General features: G+C 32.7%; 1 protein-coding gene across 3 annotated transcripts in view; it reads right to left on the reverse strand.

Annotated features, from left to right (window-relative positions):
• Positions 1-7,571: 7,571 nt before the first annotated feature.
• LOC106459370 overlaps positions 7,572-26,235 on the reverse strand; it is a 94,908-nt gene continuing 76,244 nt past the window's right edge. For all 3 annotated transcript variants that reach the window (XM_022385841.1, XM_022385843.1, XM_022385842.1), the window contains exons 14-21: positions 24,971-25,179; positions 24,707-24,750; positions 23,002-23,167; positions 21,707-21,822; positions 20,445-20,528; positions 14,156-14,343; positions 13,550-13,706; positions 7,572-12,432 (exon numbers count right to left, since the gene is read on the reverse strand). In XM_022385841.1, the coding sequence (XP_022241549.1) occupies positions 7,910-12,432; positions 13,550-13,706; positions 14,156-14,343; positions 20,445-20,528; positions 21,707-21,822; positions 23,002-23,167; positions 24,707-24,750; positions 24,971-25,179 (5,487 nt within the window). In that variant the 3' untranslated portion in view covers positions 7,572-7,909. The remainder of the gene's footprint in view (positions 12,433-13,549; positions 13,707-14,155; positions 14,344-20,444; positions 20,529-21,706; positions 21,823-23,001; positions 23,168-24,706; positions 24,751-24,970; positions 25,180-26,235) is intronic.

Here is a 26,235-nt window from a genome sequence, read left to right on the forward strand (position 1 = left end):
CTACACCTGTCTTTTAAACGGTATTTTAGGAACTTGCGAGGGAATGTAAAGAATAGATAATATCGACTACACCATATCTGCTATAGATATGTTGTCACGTGACTGAATGCGAAACTAATTTTATCACCTGCCGTTTTGGGCGTAAACATGACTGCTTTCCCAACTCTAACATTACAGCAAAACTTTGCGTTTTGACAAAGTGTTTAGATGAACCGTCTAAACATCGATGCAAGGGAAAATGTCGGCAATTTAAAATGGCTATGACGGATCCGCGTCTTATTTCCCCCCATCAATGACCACAAGTTTAGATGGCGCTTCATTAGTCATGTTGAGAAAAGGTGACACAGTTATGGACATTCCCAACGTGGAATACCCAGATATTTTCAGTTATATAGTTTTCAGTGTCTCACATTACACAGGAAAGGTATTGAAGGCATACAAAAGTTTATATGCCTATAAATATTTTGTGACAGGCTGAGTGCACACTGTCAGACTGTGTAAAATGTACGACTCGTCAAATTACGATATCTACTCGAAAGTAAGCAACTGCTACAATAGTTGTTAAACTGGACTTAGGTGAGTTTTAATTAATCACTTTTATTTACTTAGCAGTATTTCATGTATGCTAACGATTGATGTAGTTCTAAGTTAAAAGGAAGTCGACTTCTTTGTGAGGCTGTTTGATAACGTTGTTTAATGATATAGCGCATGAATTCTAACGTTACATACACATTTACATTTTGTAGGCCTTATACTAGTAGGGGTTTTTTTTAGATTAATATATATCAATTTATTTGTTTAGCAAGTGCTACGGCCACTGCACCAAACTTTTTTTTTATGTGACAGGCCTAGGCCTATAGGCAACAGTAAACTGACAAGGGCAGCAAGGCTCCCAAACTGCACAAACTAATATTAAAGCTTTTAATGCATGATTCGATTCAAATATTAAATTTTTTCTTGAAACAAGCACTGCAAAGTATCAGCTACAATCCCTCTAAATATCGCTAAATACGTTAGTACTTAATAATAGGGATCGTGATGAAACAAACTGGCGGCCATAAAAATCACCCATTTAAAGCCACCTTTAAAATTTCTTACTATTAAAAATGACTATTTCATAGTATTGGCTAAGCAAAACTAAGTGTATTATACTTATAAAGCCGCTTATATCGCTATATACGTGTTTATGGAGTGGATTAAAATTTCACTATACCAACGAATCTTCATCTAAGTAGGTAAGTGACTTTTCCAGACAAGCTTACAGTAAAGTGACGAACCTTATCATTCTACTTCTTTCACAGAGCCCCACCCCAGTGGTACAGCGGTATGGCTGTGGACTTATAACGCTAGAAACCGGGTTTCTATACTCGTGGTGGGCAGAGCACAGATAGCCCATTGAGTACCTTTGTGCTTAATTACAAACAAACAATGGGATCTCAATGATTCCTTTCTTGTACCGAAAAGGATACTAGTATACATACATACATATATATATAACATACGATGCGCTACTTTGGCCATACAATTAGATTTGAGGGTAGGTTGGTAGAGATCCTGAGGATTAATAGAATCGAATCAGGCATATCCATGCCTCACGCTTGGTATTGGTGGCGTACAACATTATAACTAATATAAAAGAAACGAACATCTGTATTTTATAACTAATAAAAAAGAAACGAACAAGTACAATAAAAAAATTTAATTTTATAAAGACAAGTAGGGATCGGTATATACATAACCTAGTTAGCTATAGTAATATAGGAAGTTCTGATGCTACAAAGAGTATTGAAACAAGAAAATCAAACTACAAAAACTGAGTTACCTAAAAGTTGAATGAGTTTCACTACGCGACAGTGAAGGTGAATACCGTTTAGATTTGAATATCAAACTTTAAAAAAAAGCATGTGTTTAATTAACTTAGGAACGTTAAAGAAACGTAATACTTTCAATACTGTATTGATGAATGTGTACAGATACCACAGAAAATTTTAAGTAACTCAGTTTTCACTTTATTGTTTCATTACTCTTTGTAGCGTTAAAACGTTCTATATTACTATAGCTAGCTAGGTTACATATATACCGATCCCTACTTGTCTTTATAACATTTACATTTTTTGTACTTGTATTTATAGTTTCTGATGTAATATAATTTGTTTATGTGTGTGTGGATATATATGTAATTAACATGAAAGGAAATGTGAATCGCAAATTATACTGTAAACCGTTGTTTTCCTTCTTTTTTGTCATGACTACTTGGCTTCGCTCGTTTCACTACTGCGACTCATTTATTCCTTTTGCTCTTCATCGACTGTGAATCTGTAAAACGATAGTTCCGGATTTTTCTTATGGTTATTTGTACAACCAATTGGCATTATTATACAACTCGGTTCTAAGCACGTAACTGCTGGGTTCACCGTTATTTCACCAAATCGTTCTTACGTCCAATATGGCGAAATAAACACAGTTGGCGCAGTGCATGACGTCACGTGCATATTGACTATATCCAGCGCTGAATAAGAGTTTGCTCAGAAAGTTTACTTAATAGCATTTATAGAAAAAGTGTTGCTAATAGAACTGAGAAAATTATATAAACACAATTAAAGCACAATAAATCTGTTATAATAATTTTACGTTTTTTTAACCATGAAATTGTGCGCGCACCTACTATCTAAATGTACATCCGCGTGCACTTCATATCAACGAACGTAAACAAAAGGAGGATATAAATATACTTTAGTAGAGATTTTGTACATTTTAAAAGCTTATCAGAGTTTTCAAAAAAGGCTTAACGTTAGGTAGTAGAATAACATTACAAGTTTATTTATTGATAGTATTAAGTTCGGTAAAGTTTAGCCCTAACAAAACAAATAAGTTACAGTTTTAATTTATCTCTTTAGCTAATATAAGCCGCACTTAATGAAGGCTTATATTTCAGTTTCTGGGATTAGAATTATTTTCTATTATTTTAGAAATCCTGTATTTAAGGAAGTACTGTTGCAATGACAATACTGATTTAACCGCGAATATTTTGTGGGTCTCTGCTAGTTTGATATTAATTTGCAAGAATATCCCATGCACGGTTTATTATTGGCACTCCCTGAGGAGCAGATTAGCAGACGAAAAGTGGGGATATAGATTATTTAATAGTCTTGGGTGATCATGTAGGTTATTCACTATGACAACAATACAGACATCTGATCGCCATAACATTTCGCCGTTTGGATTTATCGCTTCAAGATTTAAACTTGTTTCTAATTAATCTACATTGTTATACTTTTAAAAAGTTCACACAGGCATGATTTCTTAAATTTCAAAACATGAAGCAATAGATGATTTTTGTTCTCGGGATTTTTTCCATTTATAGATTTACAATACTTATCTTAAAACTCCACAACTATGTTATTTTCAATATTCTGGCATTATCTAGTGTAATCAACAGGGCTCAGTATAAGACGCAACATTAAAGAAACTGCTGTATAATATATGTGTATATATGCGTCCAAGTAACGTGCACATTAACAAGAGTATTAATAGCAATTAATTCTGCACTCAACATGTACAGAAAAAATGAAGCTAGAATAAGAACAAGAAATACAATTGTATACATCATGTGTAAGATATGTGGATATTTTTACTGCGTTGTTTCCTTTTAAACAGTGTAATTGATTTGTGCATATACTAGAAATTTGGGTCACGTTTTACTTTTCATAAAACCTACTGTAAATGTATTCTCCAACAAGTGCCAAATAAAACAAAACTTTTCTGTAATTCTATGAAAGTTTCGCTTTTAACAAAACTTATCGCAATCTAATTTCATCCCCTTTTTTTCACACTATAGTTACAGTCATAAAAGGAAGGGGTGAAATTGATCAATATTCAGTACATCGTTCCAGTTTCGTATGTGCGCAAAATAAAAATTACGTTTGATGCTCAAGTGTAAAATATACACATTGGGCTATCTGCGCTGTGTCCACCCTGGATCCACATGAGGGCAAGTAATTTAGTAACTTATTAACTATAGCCTCATTTACTCGTTAAATATATAGATACACCTATAATATACGATACGCCATTTTGCTTCCACCATGATGAATTTAATTAAACGTATTTTTAATTATATTGACAAAAATCATCAGATCACTGGGTAGACATTTTTTTAAGTTATTGTCATTTCAAAAATTTGGGCTTGTATCGTAGATTTATCACAGATTTCTCAATAAATTTAGGGCTAAGCATCTGTATTCTCGATTCGGATACGGGGTGACCTCTCCTTCAAGTCACAATATACTATCCGAGTAACAAAATTTCCTATTTGTCAATACTTCACGTTTAAATGTTAGACTAAGGGATAAACTCGTGTTATCTTAAAACTCCACAACTATGTTATTTTCAATATTCTGGCATTATCTGGTGTAATCAAACGGTTATCTTTGTAGGTTTTTATAATAGACATAAAAATGCAAAAATAATAGACAGAGAATAAAACACCAAACGTAGGAAAATCAAGGAAGCTATTGTCATCCAAGTACAAGACAATGAACCAACAAACTATCAAGAATTAATGAAAACAACGGCCAACAACAACTCAATACTGTATGGACCCCACTCATAAAACACATCATTTGTCGTGGTTTTGATATAGGTACTAAAATTATTGACTACTGAAACACTGTTAAGCAAAAAATGATGGTGAATATAGTAGAGATTGTATCCTCGACCTCCCATATGAGCAAAATCTTTTTTTTCTTTCAAATATGCAGCATTATCAAGTGGAATACTATATGCGTATAAAAATGGTTATATGTTTTAAATAGTTAAATCATTTAAATAACGTTGTTCTATTATGGAGTTGGATATGAATGAAACAAAAACCTATCATGCAGGATATGTATTTAGATTTAAAGTATAAAAACAAACGAAATATATCTGTACACAACAGTTTTTATAAACACCTGTATAGTCACTATCTTTGACTCAGATCCCGAGATTTCTTTCTTGAGCAAACTCTTGTTAAAGCGACGTTATAAAACTGAATTTTTAAAATTATTGTCCCAAGAAATGTAAAAACCCAATGTCTTCGTTTGTCACCATTTCATTTATTTTTCGTTTTCCTTCCATAATGGCATCAAATTTTTTTATTATTTTTTTTACTCTCCCTTAAAGAAGATTTGATAAGATTTTCAGAAATAACGGTTATCCAAATAAAACGATTCAAGGTGTGTTATATGGTCCATCTATCTCAATTACTATTGAACCACAATCTGAAAATCACAACGAAAAGAAAAAGGCATTTCATCCTTAAATACCAGGCCTAGGAGAAAATCTTCGTAGGTTAACGAATAAACTTAACATCACCGTAGTTTTCTTAAGTCCTCCTACACTATGCGACAGTCTTACGAAAATGAAATCCTTACGTCCCAGTCCTCTCACAGAGAACGTGGTTGAAAGCACTAGGTGTGAGTGTAATAATAGGGGAAACACAACGCCCGTTACAGATAAGGTTTAAAGAGATATTAAGAACTGTGTTATAAACACATCTGCTACGGCTTTTAACTTTCAGGAAAACAACCATATAATAGACATAAAAATGCAAAAATAATAGACAGAGAAGAAAACACGAAACGTAGGAAAATCAAGGAAGCTATTGCCATCCAAGCACAAGACAATGAACCAACAAACTATCGGGCAATAACGAAAACAACTCAATACTGTATGGACCCCACTCATAAAACACATTATTTGTCGTGGTTTTGATGTAAAATTAAACCTTTAATTTTACAATGTATTATTTGAAGTAGAAAAATTTCTTTATTTTTATTTCTCTACGTTACACCTATAATTGTATTTTCATTATGTTTATTATATCGAACCAATTGATTTATATTCTATACTAGCTGCAGTACTCGTCTCCTGGACGGAAGTTATGTAAATTTATAATTAATTAACGGTTATCTTTAAAAATGAAAAGTTGCTTCCCTTATATGTAGTTGTAAAAAACGCCCATAAAAACTGCAAAACGCAAAATTTTAAACCGCAAGTCTCTATGTATCTCCCCATGGACCCAATGAACCTCCTTACCAATTTTAATGAAGATCCATCCACACTCTGAGAAGTAGTTGCATGTACATACAACAGACAGTACTATTATATTTATATAAATTCATCATAATTCTACATGTTTAATAAATTGAATAGCAGATATCAGTTACTGTTACGACTGTTTCCTAGCTACCTATTTTAAAGCAGTGTTCCACAGTTTTATCGCTCAGTACATTGTTTTCCGATGAAGGCTCCCATAAGAGGGTCGAAAGCTCGCAAATAAAAGTATTTTAACAAAGAGAAAAGTTCGTGTATAATTTCACACGTTAAACGTCTTCTACTTTTGCACTCGTATAAACGTAAAAGTACCATTGTACAATTAGCAAACAGGAATATTGAGTTTCCACGTGAGCTAGCACGCATACAAGTACGTACTGAAGACTAGATATTGTTCATTTAATTAGATAGACTATTAGACCATTATTCAGAGTAGCCTTTAATTTTATAAAAAGCTCACATTCTAACTTTACTTGTGGATGGAATTCCGAAACCTACATATTTATTTATGCTTTGTTTTTTCTATAAACTTGGCTAAAGAAACTATTATCATGAACCCATGGATACCTGTTCTAGTGATTAAATTTACACTGTAGCATGATGTTCTGTTTGTCAACATTTCAACACTAAGCTATAAAATCATAAAAAAACTAGTGTCTTTTCTGCATTACAAAGAATATTTACCACTTAAGAAAGCATGTTATGCTAAATTTTCTAATGCGAGTCTTCTTGAAGGAAAACCCACAACAAAAATTAGACCATCATGGAAATGGACTTATAGACGCGTGGATTTTCAATAATCTTTTTATTCCTTTTGTATAAGGTTTTAGATATTTTCGTTTGAAAACGATAATGCGTTTCTTGTTCGTCACCAGCAGAGATGTCAGCTGAGTTGTTTTTGTTTTATCAGTATTAATATTGTAATTACAGAAAATATACTAATATACGAGTATATATTAAAAATAATACACCAGTCTAACTTAAAACAAGTTATTCATGACATTTTTATAGTAAAGTAAAATATTCTTTAAAATTGTATTTCCACACATAACTAAATAAAAACAACAGTTAAGGCTTCTCTTTTTTGTTCATTACTAGCATTGTCAACATCTTTATTTTTTTTTTCATCAAAGTACCAACTACTAATCGTCAGGAATGCTAAACACCAGTGTACAGTTTATCTCTGATTTAATGTTCTAAAGAACCCACAAGAACGGAGTTTACCATTATGTACATTTAGTTGTTACCAGTTTCTTCCCATGTTTTATATATATATATATATATCTTTATAATCCGTACTGTCCCAACGAGTAGGTACAGAAAAGTGAAATAATTATTTCAAATGTCTTAAATACTGATCTTCAACTAAACCTTTTTTGTTTTGTTTATATAACAATGATATATCACTTAAAACAGGATCAGGGTGAAATACCAATCTGCAAACAAGCTGGTTAACAAAAACACCTGTTGTTACCTTTTTTTTCAGGCATACGTTTTTTTAGCATCTAACACCAAGGCACAATGCGTACATCTGTGACAATCAATTCGACACATCTTGCTATTATTGAGCTACATATTATTTAACTGCACTGGCAGTGATATGTTCCATGCAACTATCTAAAATTCATATCGAACTTGGATATCACAATTTTAACCATCTTTTCTTTTGTACTTGGTAGCCAGAAGTGTTAACTGTGGCACAACAAAAACATATACAGATTAACACACTATTGTTTCTAGCCAAGCACTCTGCACAACCCTATAAATGTAAGTTTCCCACACGTGGCAGGTATGGCGTTAATTTCGTGTAAAATTAGTCTTCATCTGAAAGTGGCTCATATTGAGAAGATAAAAGAGGGGCCACCTGTAGTTCTGGCAGAGGTGAGAGAGCAGAAGACACCCTAGGTAGAGGATTTTGAGTGGAAGGTGAATTGCTGCTTGAAGAAGATGTGGATTTACTGATACTAAGAGCTGAGAATGGATATGTATACTGGGCTGAAACCCCTGAATAGTTGGGATAAGATACAGTAACAACTGCAGGAGATGATGAGTATCGTGTGTTACTATCTGGTATTGAAGGTAAAGCATTGAAGGGAGAAGAGCGACTATCAACACCAGGAGATTTCAATGATAAGGATCTCATACTGACAGCATTCTCAGAACCCTGGCCATGATGTGTTTCTTCAATGGAACGTGTCATAGTCTGAGGAGCTGAGGGTGGAGACACTGGCTCTATTCTAGAACCTGTAGCATTATTCAGAGGTAAAGTTTTGTTTATAGAAGTTTCATTGTGCAAATGTCGTACTCTATTGGACTTGATGTTATCATTCCCACAACTGTCTAAAGCTAGATGTCGGTGAAGGTTGGGATGTTTTTCATGAGGGTAGTGACTCTCTGTTCTTGGCCTTTTTCTCATTATTTCAGTTTCCTTCTTTGGATCTATGCAAACAGGTGATGCTGATTTTGATCGCATCCCACTAATGTTCATGGTAGACCCATTACAACTAAAAATGCCATCCACTGTTCGCTTTGGACTCCGAAAACCATCTATTGTCATATAATGTGTTTTACTAGAAACTGAAGAAGGTCGTGGTAGGAGATGGGAAGAACCTCCTACCAAAATAGGACTATATCTAAGGTCTGGTTGTGGTGTTAGTCTATCCCGTGATTGGATAGCACTCCCAGTGCTTTGGGGTCGTTCTAACCTTTCTTGTATTTTTATGCTCTTTGGAGTTGGGAAAGGCAAGTTTTTTTCTTGTCTGTCTTGCTGGGAATGGAATTGATTTGATGCTTCTCCCGTCTCATCTGCTGCTGTCCTCATCACCTCCACTATTTTATTCTTCACATAGTCCAAAGGAGATAGTCCCATTTGCTGATGTTGACTGCCACTGTGCATGGTTGACAGACCTGGTGCACACTGACCTGCAGTAGGACTGATCACTAACCCCTCATGTCTAACAGTCACTTGACCAGGGAACCATCCAGTTGGTGATTCATAATGAAGATTGGAAGTGTTTAATTCATCAGGATTGAAATGGGTTGGAGGAGAGATGGGTTCCACAGTGTATGGAGTAAGAGGAGAGGAATGTGGGCGATTTGGTGTCCTTAAAGGTGGGTGATTCCAACTGTTAGGTCTTGAAAATCCACTGGGTGACTGCTGTGCTCTTTCTCTATTTTGCTGAAGAGCTCTTCTCAGCTTCCAACTCTGATATGCAGGACTTGGTGTCAAAGAGTTTTGATCTTCTGATATAGCACAATACCTATCATTATTTCCATGTAAACCTTCAGCAGCAGCTGCTGCTGCTGCTATGCCTTCTAAGGGTCTTCCTGTAGGAACATCAACATGTTGAGAGTTAAATGAAGCTACTTGGGAACTTTTGTGGAAAGACATTTGAGAAGTAACGCCTGCTAGTCTTCCTTCGGCGTAGGAGTTACTTTTAGAGACCTGCACATTATTAGGTGGCCCAGGACTATAATTCTTAGAGATGATTGCTTCAATGCGTTGACCAAGGGTAAAAGTCTTTTCAATCACATTGTTAGGTCTTATTGAACCATGATCTGAAACACAAAACTCTGACCTACCATTCACGTTTTTTTCAGATTCATCATCTATAGTTACAATCTTCTCTTTTAAGGAAGGAAGTCTAGTAAAGTCTCCATCTTTACCACTCTCTTGACCCTGAAGTAAAACACTTTCTGGTTCAGGGTTTTTTAAAGTACCTTCTGCAGGCTGGTTTATTTGATGAGTGATGATGGCATCAATTAGATTCCCAGCAGTTACTCCTCTAGTGGATGCTGTAGTTTTAGGTTTCTCTTTTTGAAAGGACTGAGATAACATCATAGCAGCCTCCATGTTTAAGTCAGGCTGATTAAGAGGAACACGTGTGATATTCAGAGGACCATCTATGCGATAAGGGTGAGACTTAAAGTTTATCTTCTTCATAGGAACAGAATGGTATTTATCCTGGCCTACTTCAGGGTTTTGACAATTAACTAAGTTTTGTAACATCATCTCTTGTTCAAACTTCTCTTGGGTGAAAGGTTCTCTGACAAGATGAAGAGCAGCAGAAGGCTGTTGGTGTCTCAGAACCTCAGAAGTTTGCTTCATGTTATGCCTTGAATCAATCATGCATCCATATGTTTCTTGCCTGAAATATGGCTTTATATCCATATTAGTTTTTCCAGATATTTGTTCCAATCTGTTTGGTTCACCTGGTGGCTGAATATGGATGTAAGGTATTGGTTCTGGGTGAGACCTTGGGCGCTGTTGAAATTCTGTAGAATTGGTGACTTTCTCACGATCAGACCGTAATATCTCTAACTGGACAACTTTTGAGTTAGCTAAAGGGGTTCTTCTTTCATTTCTAGGAATGGTGAGGCTTGGCTGGGCTGCTGCAGCATCCACAAGTGTATTAAAAGCCTCATGACTGGGAGGTAGCATAGAACATGATCTATTGCTACATAAGTCTGAAACATGTGGGGAGGTATGAATAACTGAAGGTTTATCCTCTGTTCTCCAGGCCTGATTATGAATAACATTTTGTCTGGAGGCTGGCTGTACAGGAGATACGCAAGGAGGCCACTGACCTGACACAGGGCTGTTGGTAGTGTTGGGCTGAGGTGAGTAATGGGCATCACTCATGGCTGGATAAAACTGGGATGCCTGCCCTTGAGGACCTGAGGATTGGCACAGCATTATAGAATGCACAGGATGCATCTGAAGATCAGAGCCATTTATTGCTACTTGATCCTGTTGTGAGCTAGTCTCTTTTGCCCGTGGGGATTCTTGATCACCAGATACACTTCCTCTTTGCATTTGCATTTGTTTTGAAGTGTTGAAATCAATCATTAATTGCTTGGAACTTGAAAGTTCACTGGGAAAATTTTGCTTGGTGGATGTGGTAGTAGATGCAGAATACCCTGGGTATGGATAGGGCCCTGAGGAAGACACTCTTTGGTAATACTGTTCAACAGCTGGATTGTACATCACTGGCATTACTGAGCTTGAAGATGGTACAGATCTAGTGTTCCCATCTTCACATGATACAGGGGCAGAAGGATGAAGTTCTGGTTGTGATGTTGAGGCTGCAGCCTTTTTCCCAGGAAGTACTGGAGTACCCAATGTAATTGATCCTCCATCTTTGATGTTAGGAGGAGTGAACTGCTTTAGGCCTTCATAATGAGATGAGATGCTTACTGGGGAGACTGAAGGGTGTTGATTCAGAGGAGTACCAAGAATAATTGATCCACAATGACTAGTTCTGTCTTTATAAGCCAATTTCATGTTGTTAATTAGTGGTGGTGGTGGTGGAGGAACTGGAGATTTGCTAGAAATGTGTTTTGGAAAAGACCAAGAAGATGTGGTACTCGACTGATTATTGTGAACTGGTTGCTGTGGAACAAGATGTGGGGGCTGAGAATGCAAAAGATCTGTTAAGGGATAAGTCATTTTAGAGCCAAGTTCTCCAATTCGACTAGGGTAGAGGTCTCTTTGAAGTGGGAGATCTAGAGCACAATTATACTGCTTGGAATGGGCTGGAGGAGGAGCACTATAATGCAGGAGAGGTACCTGCTGTGAAAATGGAGATAATCCAGATGATGGATGGGGTAGAGGTGTGATTCTCTCCCTATTCTCCCTAATGAGAGCTGGTATTGGACTTGGTTTTTCCTTCTTGCTAAGGTCTTGTACTTCACATTCAAGGTCTTGACTAGGTTCACACACCAAATGTTGAGCCTTTATTGCCAGCCCTTCAGCACGAGGTAGGGGAAATGATCGAACATCACAGCTTAAACGTGATGACTCATGGGCAGCTGGTACTTGACCAATGATGCAAACTTCACTTGAGTCTTGTCCTGCCTCCATCTCCTGCCCTTCTTTAATTGGAAGTTGAAACATAGTGGAATCCTTATACTGGTTCTTGCCTGGGCCTTGAAGACTTATTTTGATAGCCTTATCAATCAAGTCTCTGACACATGTTGGCTCTTCTTTGGTACTACTACTAACCTGCATTGTATTGTGTGTTGTCATCATTGCTGGAAATCCTCGATGGGATTGATTGTGGTGTGACTCAAGTGATGGAAGCTGGCTTGTTTTGACTGCTGAATATTGAGCATATTTACTAGAACAAGTGACCTGATGATTGGAAATGTTTTGTGCAACAAAAGAACTGTTCATTCTTCCCCTACTTCTTTGAACATCACTATCTGCTTGACCGTGGCATTCATCTGCACTCACAGTAGCACTGCTGTCATTATCTGGACAGCTAACAAGAATAGCTTGAGACACACTTTTCCCTCGCATTTCTTCCTCCTGCTGCTTACAATGAGAGTCTTTCCCTGAAATACCAGAAATGAATGTATCATAACATAGGGATCTCTTTTGAGTAGCCTGCATCAATACACTTAGTTGAAAATAAGCATTAACAAAAGAACCTTGTAATATTAAATACTGCTTCAAACCAAAATTCAGAATACCCGTCTTTTATTTTGGTCTCAAATCAATATTTAAAAATTAAATGAATTTAATTACAACTTAAACAAAAGTCATATTCATCACAAAAATAAATGCTTGTAACTTTAGCACTGTTTGAAAAACTTTCACAGAATTTGTTTTTTTACCCCTCACAGCACTGGAGTCTGGTAGTCTAGATGTTTTTCTGAAACCTACTTAATATTCTTAAAAACATAAATCAAATTATCCATTTTTTAGCAAGTGGGCAACATTTCCACAATTTTTCTTCTCATTTTGTTGGAACTGAGGATTGATCACTGGAACAACTGACAAGAAAAATGGGTTGGATGTTGTGCTTATCTAATTACTTTTAAAACATCTATAATGGAGAATTATCTACTACAAACAGAAGTACAAACAACTACTGGAATCTAACTTGTTCAATCAATCAGTTAAGACTAGCTATTATCAATCTTAGTCTACAGCAGAAAAAAAAAACAATTTTTAAAACCTTCTCCTCGAGATCTTGAAATGAAGATTGTCATGAATAGTCAAAGAAATATAATTGTTATGTTGAAAAATAATTCCAAAACTTAACTTCCTAAAATAGATTTGGTAATTGGATAAGCAGAACACCTATAAAATGAACTGCATATCCAGTGGCTTAGAAATCTACAACACCCAGTAATTGTGAATGTCACATCGATACTGACCTATTATAAGCTGAGGAGTTTCAAAATTGAGCATTGGCAAGCTGACATTGTAAACATTAAGTTACAAATTCCTTATTCAAACAAAGACTTTTATTCTTTCAATCACTGCAAAGCTCTTCTTCTTATTTTGATAAGTTAACACGTTTTTAACAAGAATAAAAATCATTATTTCTCACAGAAATGTTGCATACAACACAGCCATGCTTCTTTATAATTAAAATTAAAGGTCTGCATGGTGATGAAATGGTTAATTAAAATTCAATCCAAGATTTATGACATGAAAATTTACCTTCTTCTGGATTCTTATTAGTTGGACTTGGAGCACTTGCAGTGTCACTACTACATCCATTATCTTCTTCACAACTTGATGTTGTCCCTCCACTTTCATCCTCATCGCTGGCAGTTTTTCCATCTTTCTTATGTTCCTCTTCTTTTGTTTCATGATTCTACATTTAATAATCAAGATTAAGATAGATATAAATAATGGTTTAATTTTTTTTTTTGTATATCTAAAAAGGAGATAGTTCTACATTCTCAATAACACACATTGAAGGGTAAATCTCTGTGTAATTCTGAAAAATTAGAAAACATAATGCATCTGGGTGTATCACATATTTTTTTGTTATAACATGTATTTGTCAAAGGCTGTATTTTTTAAAGTAATATATTTTTTCTTAACAAAACATAAATGTTTCAAACAAGAAGGTTTAAGGCTAATATAAGAATATTTTACTTGGTATAAATAACTTCATGAATAATATATCAATCATAAGCTTAATTGATGAACTTACTGAAAATTAAAGACAGATAGATCTTTTTTTTGTTTTTCAACATATAGCTTTTTGTACATAGCTGAGGAGGACTTGGTTTGATGCAACATAATTATGTTCCTTACCTGCTTATACTCTTGAATTATTTCCTCCAGACCATATTTATGCTTGTAGTTGAAGTAGAAATTTTTGCACTGTTCTTTTGTTTTAGTGGCCACCATGTCCCCAATGGCTACCCAGTTGGTTCCTAGTTCTCTCAAGCCTCTTTTTGCAACCTCTATCTCTTCTTCGGTCCACCTTGATGACTCTGTTCCTGTAACAAATGGAACGTCAGTCTATTTACAAAATTTGTAGGAAGAGTTAGATATCTATACCCCCAAATGTTTTGATGATTATTTACAGGTTAGATAAATATCAAATTTTGTATTCTGTTTGTATACCAAAGCATGGGTATTTTTATACTAAAATGAGACAAAAATAAATGCTTAATGAAAGTATGGAAATTGTTACTGGAACAATTTAATAAGATACTAAAAAATATTTTGATAAGAAATAATATATAAATGAAATACAAAGAAAAGAAAGAAGAGTAAAATAAAGACTATACAGAACACTGAGTACATTATATTAAAACAACTTTGAATATGAAAATTAGCAAGTCAGCTGTGGTTGAGATATATGTCATGGTTGAACAACATGTAATAGAACTACATTTTGCCATTTTTGGTATTTTGTAGGTATTATGTTGTCACCATAAATTTATTGCTTTGGGGAAAAATATGTAAAAGTCTATAAGATGATGGGAGGGACCAGAGAAGTAATATCCATCCCAGGGTTCTTTGTGCACAGCTTATACACATGATTTGTAATAATAATTTGTAATAACCAGGCATGTTTATTTCATCCAGACCTAAACTTCCCGTTTTCAGTTATCAATCTGACAAAAGTAGCCTGCTATTAATGTATTTATATACAATATCCATATAATTGTTTCACAACAGAAATATATTGGAGAAATATGAATTTAAAAATAATATATATCTTGAATCTTATGTGCTTGGGTTGGGGTTAAGTGCACATGCCACAACCCATTACACATTGAAAATCAACATAGTATTGTGTATTTTACGCTACAGTTATCAACTACACAATTTACCCTACATCACTAGTTTAGCGACATTTCATGGTAGAGGAAAATAAATACCAGATACAATATATAAGGAAACTGAAAAAACATAGATATGCATTTCACAGGTTCAGTAGGTTATGTAAACGAATTATGTAAACTGTACGATGGACAAAAGTATTTTTAATTCTTCACATGAACATCATCTTGCACTCCAATTTTTTAGTTTGAGTCAAACTGACATTATCAATTCCCAGACAGATCTTAAGTGCAAAGACTTCTGTAACACATCAGATTTTTGTACACAACAGACTTACACATTTTACAAAAAGCATGCCACATTTCATGTAGATACATGATGTAAATCTGTAATTATAGTCAATATTTTTTCTACAATACAGGGTTGACCACATGCACATTCGGTTAATGTAAGATAACTTTCAAAATAAGATTATATCTCTTACTATAAGGTCAGTCAATTTGATTGACCTCGTAACCATTTTGTACTCATTAAAATTTCTCAATATCTGCATCTTCACAAAATTTGGCAGACTTTTAGTAAACAATACTTCTGAACACAAAAAATCATATTTTTTACTGAAGTTTTATTTGTAAATATATACAGTATATTTTAACTAATCCAAGTACAAAGTCATTTCCACATCAAGGTTAAAATACCTTTCATCATCTGAAGAATCTCAAATGATGATTGCATAATCTCTAAAACCTCCTAAATAAATTCAAACATTTGTTTTCAGAAAAACTTTACATATTTTATTTCTTATTCTTTCTACCCTAACTTTATACAAGGTTGGTCAATTTGACTGACCTCATAACCACCAAGAAAATAAATAAATCTAAATTACATTTTCTTCTTTCTAGAATGACATCAAATTATAATATGAAACTACATTTGTTTATAATGACACACAGTAGAGTGTTGTGCATCCAAAACAATCTACTGCAGGACAGTGTGTTTATTAACAGGAGTGATAGTCTGTGTTTTAATCCAAACTTCACATATTTTCAGTGGATGTGCTCTACTGGACTTCACATATCAAGTTTCAAGGCAATCCATTAAGACATCTCCAACTTTGATTGAGTTTTTCCTATTTTTTTTTTTTTTTCTTAGCACCAAAAGTATGGAAATTTTATATGATAGAAAAACATACTTAACTTTTATGGATTTTTTTCAAATTAGGTATACTGGTAGATCTTTTCAACCTACAATCAGGAATCTCATTTGGTGTAAATATGAGCCACATGTATATAGTTATTCAACAAAACTTCTCAAATTTAATGACACACCTATGCAAAAAGTCACATGAGCTTTCAGTCCAACATTTTTACTACAGCTTCACCTAAGAGTAAAAGTGGACAGTTTTTTTGTCATTTAGATTAAAAATGGCTGACCTAGAGCAGCAAAACAATAAGATGAAAGTACGTGCCAATACATAAGTACTACTTAGGCCAAGCAAACTAGATTAGCAGTTTCTAACTCAAGTTTTCAAAAGAATCATATGGGTGGATGGTTATTATTGGTTATCCATTACCAACTTTTCAACAAAAAGTTACTACATTTTATGAAATTATCTTAATTATAGAGCATTTAGCATCATGTGATATTAGTTTAAGCAATTAGCATAATTAATGATGCTTGATACTGTTGTACTGATTGCATGGGGGTGATGACAAGAAACTGTTAATCTAAAGTCCATGGCATTACTATAAAGGAAGCTAATAACACTGTTTTATAGAGGAAAACTAACACCATATATTTTAAAGAATCTGGTAGGTTCTGTAAAATAAAGGTTTGTTCCAAATAATAGAGTTGCATTCCTAAAGCTAATGCGGGTTACTATAAAGTGTCACTTTCTTGTGTGCTGTGGTTCGTCGATGTGTATTGACAAAAAGTCATTATATCTAATCAAAAACACCTTAGGTGTTAAAAAGAGGTGTAGCCAAAAAAAAATCGATAATCAAACTTTTTTCTAAATAAAATTTTATATTTAATCTGTTATTTTATCAATATTAACTGTATATGGTGTTGATCGATTTGACCAACCTCGTAACCATCATAAAAGTTAGGAAATAACACTAAATTACTTTTTTGTTCTACAATAACTGCAAATTGTAATAGGAAACCATAAATGTGTATTCAAAATAGCATAAATCTCTTAACAGTATAAATCTATTTATATCTATTAATTTTTGTTTTATTGACCTTTGAACCATGTCTGACTAAAAATACCAACAGAAATTGAAAATTACATGGTGTGCGTGCATTAACATGACCCTATCAAACAACATAATGTAGAAGCTTCTGGTACGTATACCCTATGAAGGTTTTTATTATTTTTCTTTCATTATCTTACCTAACAACTTTCTATTTTTATGATTTTAGTTACTTTTATAATAATAAACAGTTAAAACAAATGAAAAATTAAAAACCTTGTAATTAAATATCAAACATTTTTATTTTCAGTAAAGCTTTATATTTCATTTGTTACTTTTTGTACTGTAACATTATTCTTATTTCTCCAGGTTGCTTGGTAAGTAATCAAAGTATAACGAAAATGAAGGTTGCAAACTAAAATGTATTGTTAGTAGTAATTACAAAATTTCAAAGTACTTATAGTCAGAGTTGATGCTCTCACCTTATCACACTTATTTTCTGCAGTTATTTTATTGCTAGTAGATGAGTTAGAAATTAGAAAAAAACAAAATGAATAGTACTTTGTTCTTTTCACTATGGACAGTAAAGTTCCAAGTTAATCTCCTGAGAGTTTCTTCTAATCTTTTTACATCTATTTCCTATTGTTATTCTACTGTTAGCTACTGAAGTAGAAACCTGCTGAATATAAAGCAATGAATCACTGTTCTCATTTAGGTGTTATCATACTTTGAGTATTTTGACACCGTGAATATCAAATAAGTTCATGCGGCACAATTCCCAAACTATACAAATTATGCTTTGCCTGAGAAATGATGATATTATAAATAGTAATATAAGTTAAATTTGTTCTTCTTTAAGGGGTTCTAAATAAATTAGAGAAGAGAGAGGATGCTTAGAGAGAAAATGTCACAATTCTCCTACTATGGGAAATTCGGGATTTCTTTCAATATTGCCTTATAAAAGTAAGAACTTAAAACTTATATCCTATTAAAATATGGATTATTAGTAATTTTTTTATTCAAAGTCGATTGGTATATCATAAAACGAAAGTAGTTTAATTAAATTCTGAATGCAACTCACTGAAACATTAAGACGTGTGCAGAAAAAGATGCCCATAGAGAGAGGGTTATCTGGTGGTTGTCATCATAATAGTTAACAACATTCATCAACTGCAGGCTTGTTTTCAAAGTCTTTTCTTTTGTTATTAAGCACAAAGCTACATAATGAGTTTCAAGTGCTATGCCTACTGCAAGTATCATAACCAGTTTTTAGTGTTATAAGCTCATATACTTACTTCTTAACCACTGCAGGCTGTTTTGAAAGAACTGATAATAATATCCAGCCTAAGATATCCATTTACCACAATTTTTAAATATTTCAATAAATTTAATAAATAAATTATGCATGATTTTATTCACATCTAAAATTAATGAAGGTAGCTGTACAGATTTTTCATACTCGTTCGTTTTTACATAATTTTGAAAACTCCATCCTAACACACTGACTCGTATATGATGCTGTACTTGTAATGTTTTTTTAAAAGCTAACTTTAGTTGTATTATGATTCAATATGTCTTTCTACACCCAGAGAATAATTATCACTTAACCCTATCCACATGGTTCAAAGGACATGTAATTGCGTTGGTTGACTCTCATTCAAAATTTTATTGAACTACTATTTTATAGATTTATGTCGTTGAGTTTGGTACCAAACTGTAGATTATAATTCAAATTTTAGTATTATATATTATTTAATTATTTATTTTTTTAGACTGAAATACAGCTTAGTTACTACACTTGATAAATTATAGTGGAATTCTGGTATCGATATAGTAATTTATGATTTTTTGGTTATTCAAATGCATATATAAAAAACCTAAAAAAAATTATTTCATTTCACACCCTCCACATGCAAAACTTTCTTAAGGCTTGGCATGCTAAGACAAGAACAACTGAGTACAAAGGTCGTAACTAGAAGAGATAATTGTTCACTTTACTTCTTTATTTACTGTTCTCTGTTTTAAGAAAAATAAGTTTAAGAAGTTATTTGTAAATAGTAATAATCTATAATAATTGAAATGTTACTGTATTTTACAAAATATTAGTCAACTAAAACACAGCCAAGAAAGGTCACTTTGTAAAGACTAAAGGACAGTTTTATACCATTGGATACCGTAACATGAGTGTACGTGAGCCATGTCATTGTAACTTTTGTATTGTTAGCTAGGCACGGCCGATAGGTCAACATAATAAAAATAGTAAATATATATGAATGTAAATTTTATGAGATTTAAGATATTTAGTCTAATCATTTATGTTTTCGTGTTATAATCTGTTGTCATTCTAGAACAAAAAAGGCATAATTTATATTTATTTTCTCTTTTTTTTTATGGTGGTTACGAGATCAGTCAAATCAACCAAACCCGTACAGATATTTGTTAGTGAAAATAAAAGATAAAGTTTTTCTTAAGAAACATTTGATAATTATCTAGACATTATAAAGATTTCACATGTGAAATTTTAAAACTTTCTGATGCATAAGAGTATCTTAAACTTAAAATGAAAATTACTTTGTGTGTTGGACAGGCAAAATGCAAAAAGAAAAAAAGGCATAAGAAAAAGATTGCTTTAGAAAAAAATCAAAATTAAATATCTTATTTTTCAAAACTACATACTCATAGAACCTTTCATCTGAAATTTAAAATAATTTCATCCACTAGTTTAATTTTTGTAAAGAACTTTCGCGAGAGTTACAATGTAAGTAGGTCATAGTCAAAGGGTTAAAATCAAATACAGCAAGACTTGAGCTGTATTATTAACCTACTATATTTTCAACATCACAAAGCAGTAATGCAAAGAGTCAAACATATTTAAAAGTACATGTACTAGTTACAACTTAAGATGTTTTTTTATGTGATGAAATGTTGACAATATAAAATGCTTGTCATGGTACAAGAGTACTTTAAGTTAATATTGCTACAGATTTAGCAAAATGCCTTGAAAAATATTCATTGAGCAAAATTTCATGAACAGAAAAAACAACAGAGAAATCTATATTAAAAATAATCGAGGGGATATTCTTACAATAATAAAAATAAAACCTTAAACCTACCTTCAGAATTAGGGGTACTTCCCAGTTTTCTAACTATACGGTTGTGACAAGCAGTGCAACATTTGGTTATTTCAAGTGGGAGAGCTAGTTTAAGAGAAAAAATACTCTACTGTAGCCTACAGGGTTACATATATATATATATTGATAAGAACACAGTTATATTTAAATAACTTGTTGTGACAAGCACTGCAACATTTGGTTATTTCAAGTGGGAGAGCTAGTTTAAGAGAAAAAATACTCTACTGTAGCCTACAGGGTTACATATATATATATATTGATAAGAACACAGTTATATTTAAATAACTTGGCTACAGTAGAGTATTTTTTCTTTTAAACTAGCTCTCCCACTTGAACTAACCAAATGTTGCACTGCTTGTCACAACTACAGGGTTACATATATATATATTGATAAGAACACAGTTATATTTAACTAACTTGTTGTGACATGCAGTGCAACATTTGGTTATTTCAAGTGGGAGAGCTAGTTTAAGAGAAAAAATACTCTACTGTAGCCTACAGGGTTACATATATATATATATTGATAAGAACACAGTTATATTTAACTAACAAAGCAATAATTGTAATCTCTGTATGTAATTTAATGGTAAAATAATTGATTTCCTCAAAAAATTATATTCCTTATCTATCCATCCATCCAACAGAAAATCCATGTTAGCAACAGACTTTTTATTATTTTTTGACAAATATCTAAGTTTCTTCTAACAGGAGAAAAGATATAAATACTCAGTTTTTTTTTGTTTTTTTTTGCTGTTTACTGTGAACTGATAGATTCTGAACATTAGCAACATTAACCAACAGTAAATCTTTCTTTTTAAAACTGGAAACATCAAATTTATACATAATTATGAACACAGGAACTATAACTAGGGGTGTGTAGAAACATACAAGAAGTTTAACAAGAGGTGTGTAGACAATATACAGCAAGTTTAACCTGAGGTGTGTAGACAATATACAGCAAGTTTAACCTGAGGTGTGTAGACAATATACAGTAAGTTTAACCTGAGGTGTGTAGACAACACAAGGAAGTTTAACCTGAGGTGTGTAGACAATATACAGCAAGTTTAACCTGAGGTGTGTAGACAATATACAGCAAGTTTAACCTGAGGTGTGTAGACAATATACAGCAAGTTTAACCTGAGGTGTGTAGACAATATACAGTAAGTTTAACCAAGGGTATACAGACAAGTAAATGTTAAGAATTTTATCCTTCTGAAAGTTTAAATATATAAACTAAAACTTACACAGTTCTTCCATGATGGACCTTTTAAGCCCCCACGGTAGCTCAAGCCATTTTCCTGGCAATAGCCGTAAACGTTTAACTTTTCGTTTGGGAGTTCTACACGATGGAATAGGACACCTACAAGGAAATTAAGTTACTAATTATGGAAATGTTTTAACAAGAGATGATTAATGATTTTAGTATTCCTAACTAGGAATAATTTGTATGAAGATTTTCAGATAAAATATTACCAGTTGATTATACCTTTTGTGTCATCCACAAAATAAAATAATCATCAAAAGTAATTTTTTTTTTTTCCTGGTGTCAATTCTGTCCAATTTGTACTTCATGCTTAAGTTTAAAAGAATTATTATTATTTTTTTAATCTAGTAATACCTTACTTCACTGTAAGGTTAATATTATAAAAACCTGAAAGCCAAAAATATGATTTAAACATATTTAGAAGTCTTGAATGTCAACTTTCTTGCAACAAGATAGTGAAATGTCACTAACATTTACATGTACTAATAATCCAGATGGATTTGTTTTATTTAGTGCCCCTGGCATTAATTACATTTCAGTCAAACTGACTGCCTTTTTAGCCAAACAAGATAAAGGAAAGAACTTAAAATGTAAAAATATTATTCAGCAAGATTATGAAAAAACCACTGGTAAGAGGTTAAAACACTATATAAAGGACAATTGTTCATAAAAACAAGCTCAAAGATGTAAAATATGGAGTTTGTGATATGATTCAGAAGACAAAAAATTAAAATAAATTTATAAGCAATTAAGAGTAAATTAAATATAGTTTCTTCATTGTTGTTTTATATCTATGTAATGCTGAATTATACACATCTTGTGTCTATATATTTTACTGCATTGTAGTGAAACAGATAAGTTCAGTCATGATACAAAAAAAACAAGAGGTAAACAAAGAAAAATGAGACACCCAATAACTCAACTGCTTTAAAAAAGAAAGGGGTTACCTCTTGAAGGCAATCACATTATTGGGTGTCTTGTCCTATTGATAAACATAAGTAACACTGATATCTTGAAATAGAATTTCTTTACATCAAAAATAAGACCATATACAAGAACAACACAGAAAACTATCTTTTCAGGATACATGTAGGGGCCTAAAGAGCACGATCCATAAACTGCAGATACTACAATTATATATATCTGTGTGTTTGAGAGAGATTGAAGGAAAGATGTTTATTAGTTATCATTCCATATGTTCCACGTATCTCTATTTGTTAAAGTTAAATCAATACTGTATATTACTGGTTGATTTTTTAATTATGCATTACTTACCTTTTCTGCACAGTTTTGAATCGACATGATGCACAAACACGCATGTCAGGAGTCAGATCTGACTCCTTTACACCAAATGTATCACAGTTGGATTTAGTAAGAGGGCGAAACTGAGAAGGATTTTCCACTTGGGCTTTACATACTACACAGACATGAACACTACCATCTAGATAGAAATACAACAACAGTTAGTCATATCTTTAGGATAAACACTACAATGTCAGTTGTTGTTGCTCTTCAGGCCACTAAAGTTACTTGACTTCAAAATTAACAATTACTTCAAAGTAGATTTTTCACTGAAGGAAATTGTAGAGTATAACACCAATAATCATGAAGAAATTTAAGCTTAATCTTTATATACATATATAAACACACACACCATATAAAATAATAAAAGAAATGAATTTAAAATTGTAATGTCTCTTATTTTTCCTGTGATTTACTGACTTCATAATAAATAGACTGTCTGTTTATTTACAACATCAATTATATTAATTTATCTTATGTTGTCAAATCAAGAACTATGACAATGGCCAGATTTCTTAAATTTGAAAAGTTAATCATACCTTATAAGAATGATTTATTGACATAGTGGCGTGTCATGGTGCTATAGGCAATATATTTAGCCCTAATGTATTTGGTTAAGGGCAAATTCCCAACAATTCAACTCAACAGAACAATACTACAGGGTAAATTTATAGCTGCTTCAATACTACACAGGCCTTTTTGAAAAAAAAGACATGCATAACAAATAACATTTGAAAGAAGGCAGCCTTCATTCTTTAGGTAAATTGAAAAACTCAGACAAAAGACAGCAAGGTCTCCAAAATCATCATTACAAAATATTATTTTAACCCACAAAAATTCCATGCAATGAAGCTTGGCATATCTTCTGGTACTGTTAACAACATTATAAACAGTATTTGAAACTGATGAATACTCACAAACCAAAAGTTTAAAAACTTTCATCCATATCTATTTTCATAAAAAAGTTGTCTGACGATACTGGAATTAAAGCATTCTTACTAGACTACATGCCTGTAAAGTGTTCTGATAAGGCTCCAATAAACCTTTGTCCCATTGTTCTGCTTTAATATTGTCTTGAAAGCTTATATTGTCCACATTCAGTGGCAAGTTTGTCAAGAAACTAGTTACAATGAAAACTGCAATGCAGAGCCATGGCCATCAGAATAAACATGATTGATGATAGAGGAAATAGTTCCAATGGCAGCATGTTATTAACACTCAGCACATTACTAGCACTGACATACTAACTGCCTATGTTTGTAATAGTACAAAGTTAGGAATTAGTAATTCAATTTCAGTGTATCAAAAGCATCACTCCTTCCCACAATCTAGTCAAGCTTGGTACTTTTTACTGGCAACATATAACAGTTCAAGGTTTAGGGTCTCTTCCACATCACTTCTGTAAATTTTGGTCCACTTCATGTCTTTTACTCATTACTAATATGTAAAATAATCATCAACATAAAATAATTGCACATGCTTTGAGCTTTAATTATATCAAGTCTTTGCAGAAATTATAGTTTTGTTATTGTAATTAAAAAAACACAGGTCACATAAATATACATGTTTTGAGTACACTGCACATTTGTAACAGATTTTTTTAGAGATAAATTCTTATCTATATAAAGAATAATAATTTATGTATACATAAATAAATAAATTATAAAGTTACTATCACCTTCACATGGTTTTGTCTTGTCGGTTTTGAGGTCTTTGTTTTCACTGAAACAGTAGGTAAAAATATAAAATCATAATTTTAATTTTACAGAAATACATTTTTAATCAAATAAAAATATTTAAGTAATTTTCTAAGAAAAAATAAGTTAATATTTTTGACAAAATGTCCTCACATGTTTGACAAAATACTTTAAAACATAAAGTGGCACAATTTTTAGTATAAAGCTAAAAACTACAATAAATTAGTACAAAAACAAAATTTTACCTATTTGAGCTAGATTTACCATCACTCTCTGTTCTTGGGTCAAAATAGTTATTTCTGGTGGGCCTGAAATTACTTTCCAAATAAGATCTGCTTGTGGATGATGAAGTTGTTGCTGTAGTCAGAGACACAGTCATCGTGGTAATAGTTGTATGACAGCAACTTATAGGGATTGTTACCATTAGATCTAAAGAAGCTGGCATCATGGCTGACTGAGAGAGAGAAAGTATAACTTTATCATGAATGCATAATTTGAAATAGACAAGTTTAACCCTTTCCCCCAGCAATACTTTACTGTGCATGTCACACGGTTTTAGCAACTTGCATTCAAATTTTAATTAAACTATATTTTGTTTACGTTATACTAATTAGTATAGCTAATAATCCATATTTTAAGAGTATACAAGTTTTAAGTTCTTAATTATATAATGCAATATTTAAAAAAAAATCCTGAATTTCCCCTAATGTGAGAAATGTGACATTTTCTCTAAGCTTCTCCTCTTCTCTATTTTATTCTCCACCCCTATAATACGCAAGAAATTTAACATAATTTACTCACTGTAAAATCATCATTACTCAGACAAACCATAATTTTTATAGCCTTCAATCTTGTTTGGTTACTAAGCCATCAAATAGAAAATCAGACCCTACCTGTCACATCCTCTCTCTTTCAGGATTTGTTAATAGTTCTCTCTTACACATAATACTATATTACATATAGTTACCAATAGAAAGCCAAGGTTATCATCCACCAATTGATGTATTATATTACATTGCTTTCTGAGCAGAGAATTGTCAATTTCTCAGTTAGTACAAGCTTTGTTCCCACGGAAAAGAAAATGACTAGCTTGGATGAATTTGGAACAGTTTTTGTTGCATAGTTAGAAAGCCAGAAAAATTGTAATAGTTAGGGTAAATTGTCTACTTTTTACATGTTATTATTCTATGTTCTTTGTTGCATTATTTAATTAAATAAAAACTATTTAGTGCATTACTACCATTAGTATAAAAAAAGTAGAGTTAACTGTCATCAACAGTCAACAGCAAAAAAAAAAAAAAGAAAGAAAGAAAGAAACAGGCAAGTACCTTATTTCTTGTTTTTCATGTTTATTCTTTATTTATTATTACAAAAGAACTAAAATGTACAAATAGGGATCTCTTTAGGTTAGTTAAGGTTAGATTAGGTAAAATAATAATTTAATAAAAATGTTTCATAAGGCACGGACAGGAGCAGCTTGGAGTAGCTCATTGGCAATAAAAACAAAAAA

Source organism: Limulus polyphemus, unplaced genomic scaffold, assembly GCF_000517525.1.
Source record: "Limulus polyphemus unplaced genomic scaffold, Limulus_polyphemus-2.1.2 Scaffold598, whole genome shotgun sequence".
Taxonomy (NCBI): Eukaryota; Metazoa; Arthropoda; class Merostomata; order Xiphosura; family Limulidae; genus Limulus; species Limulus polyphemus.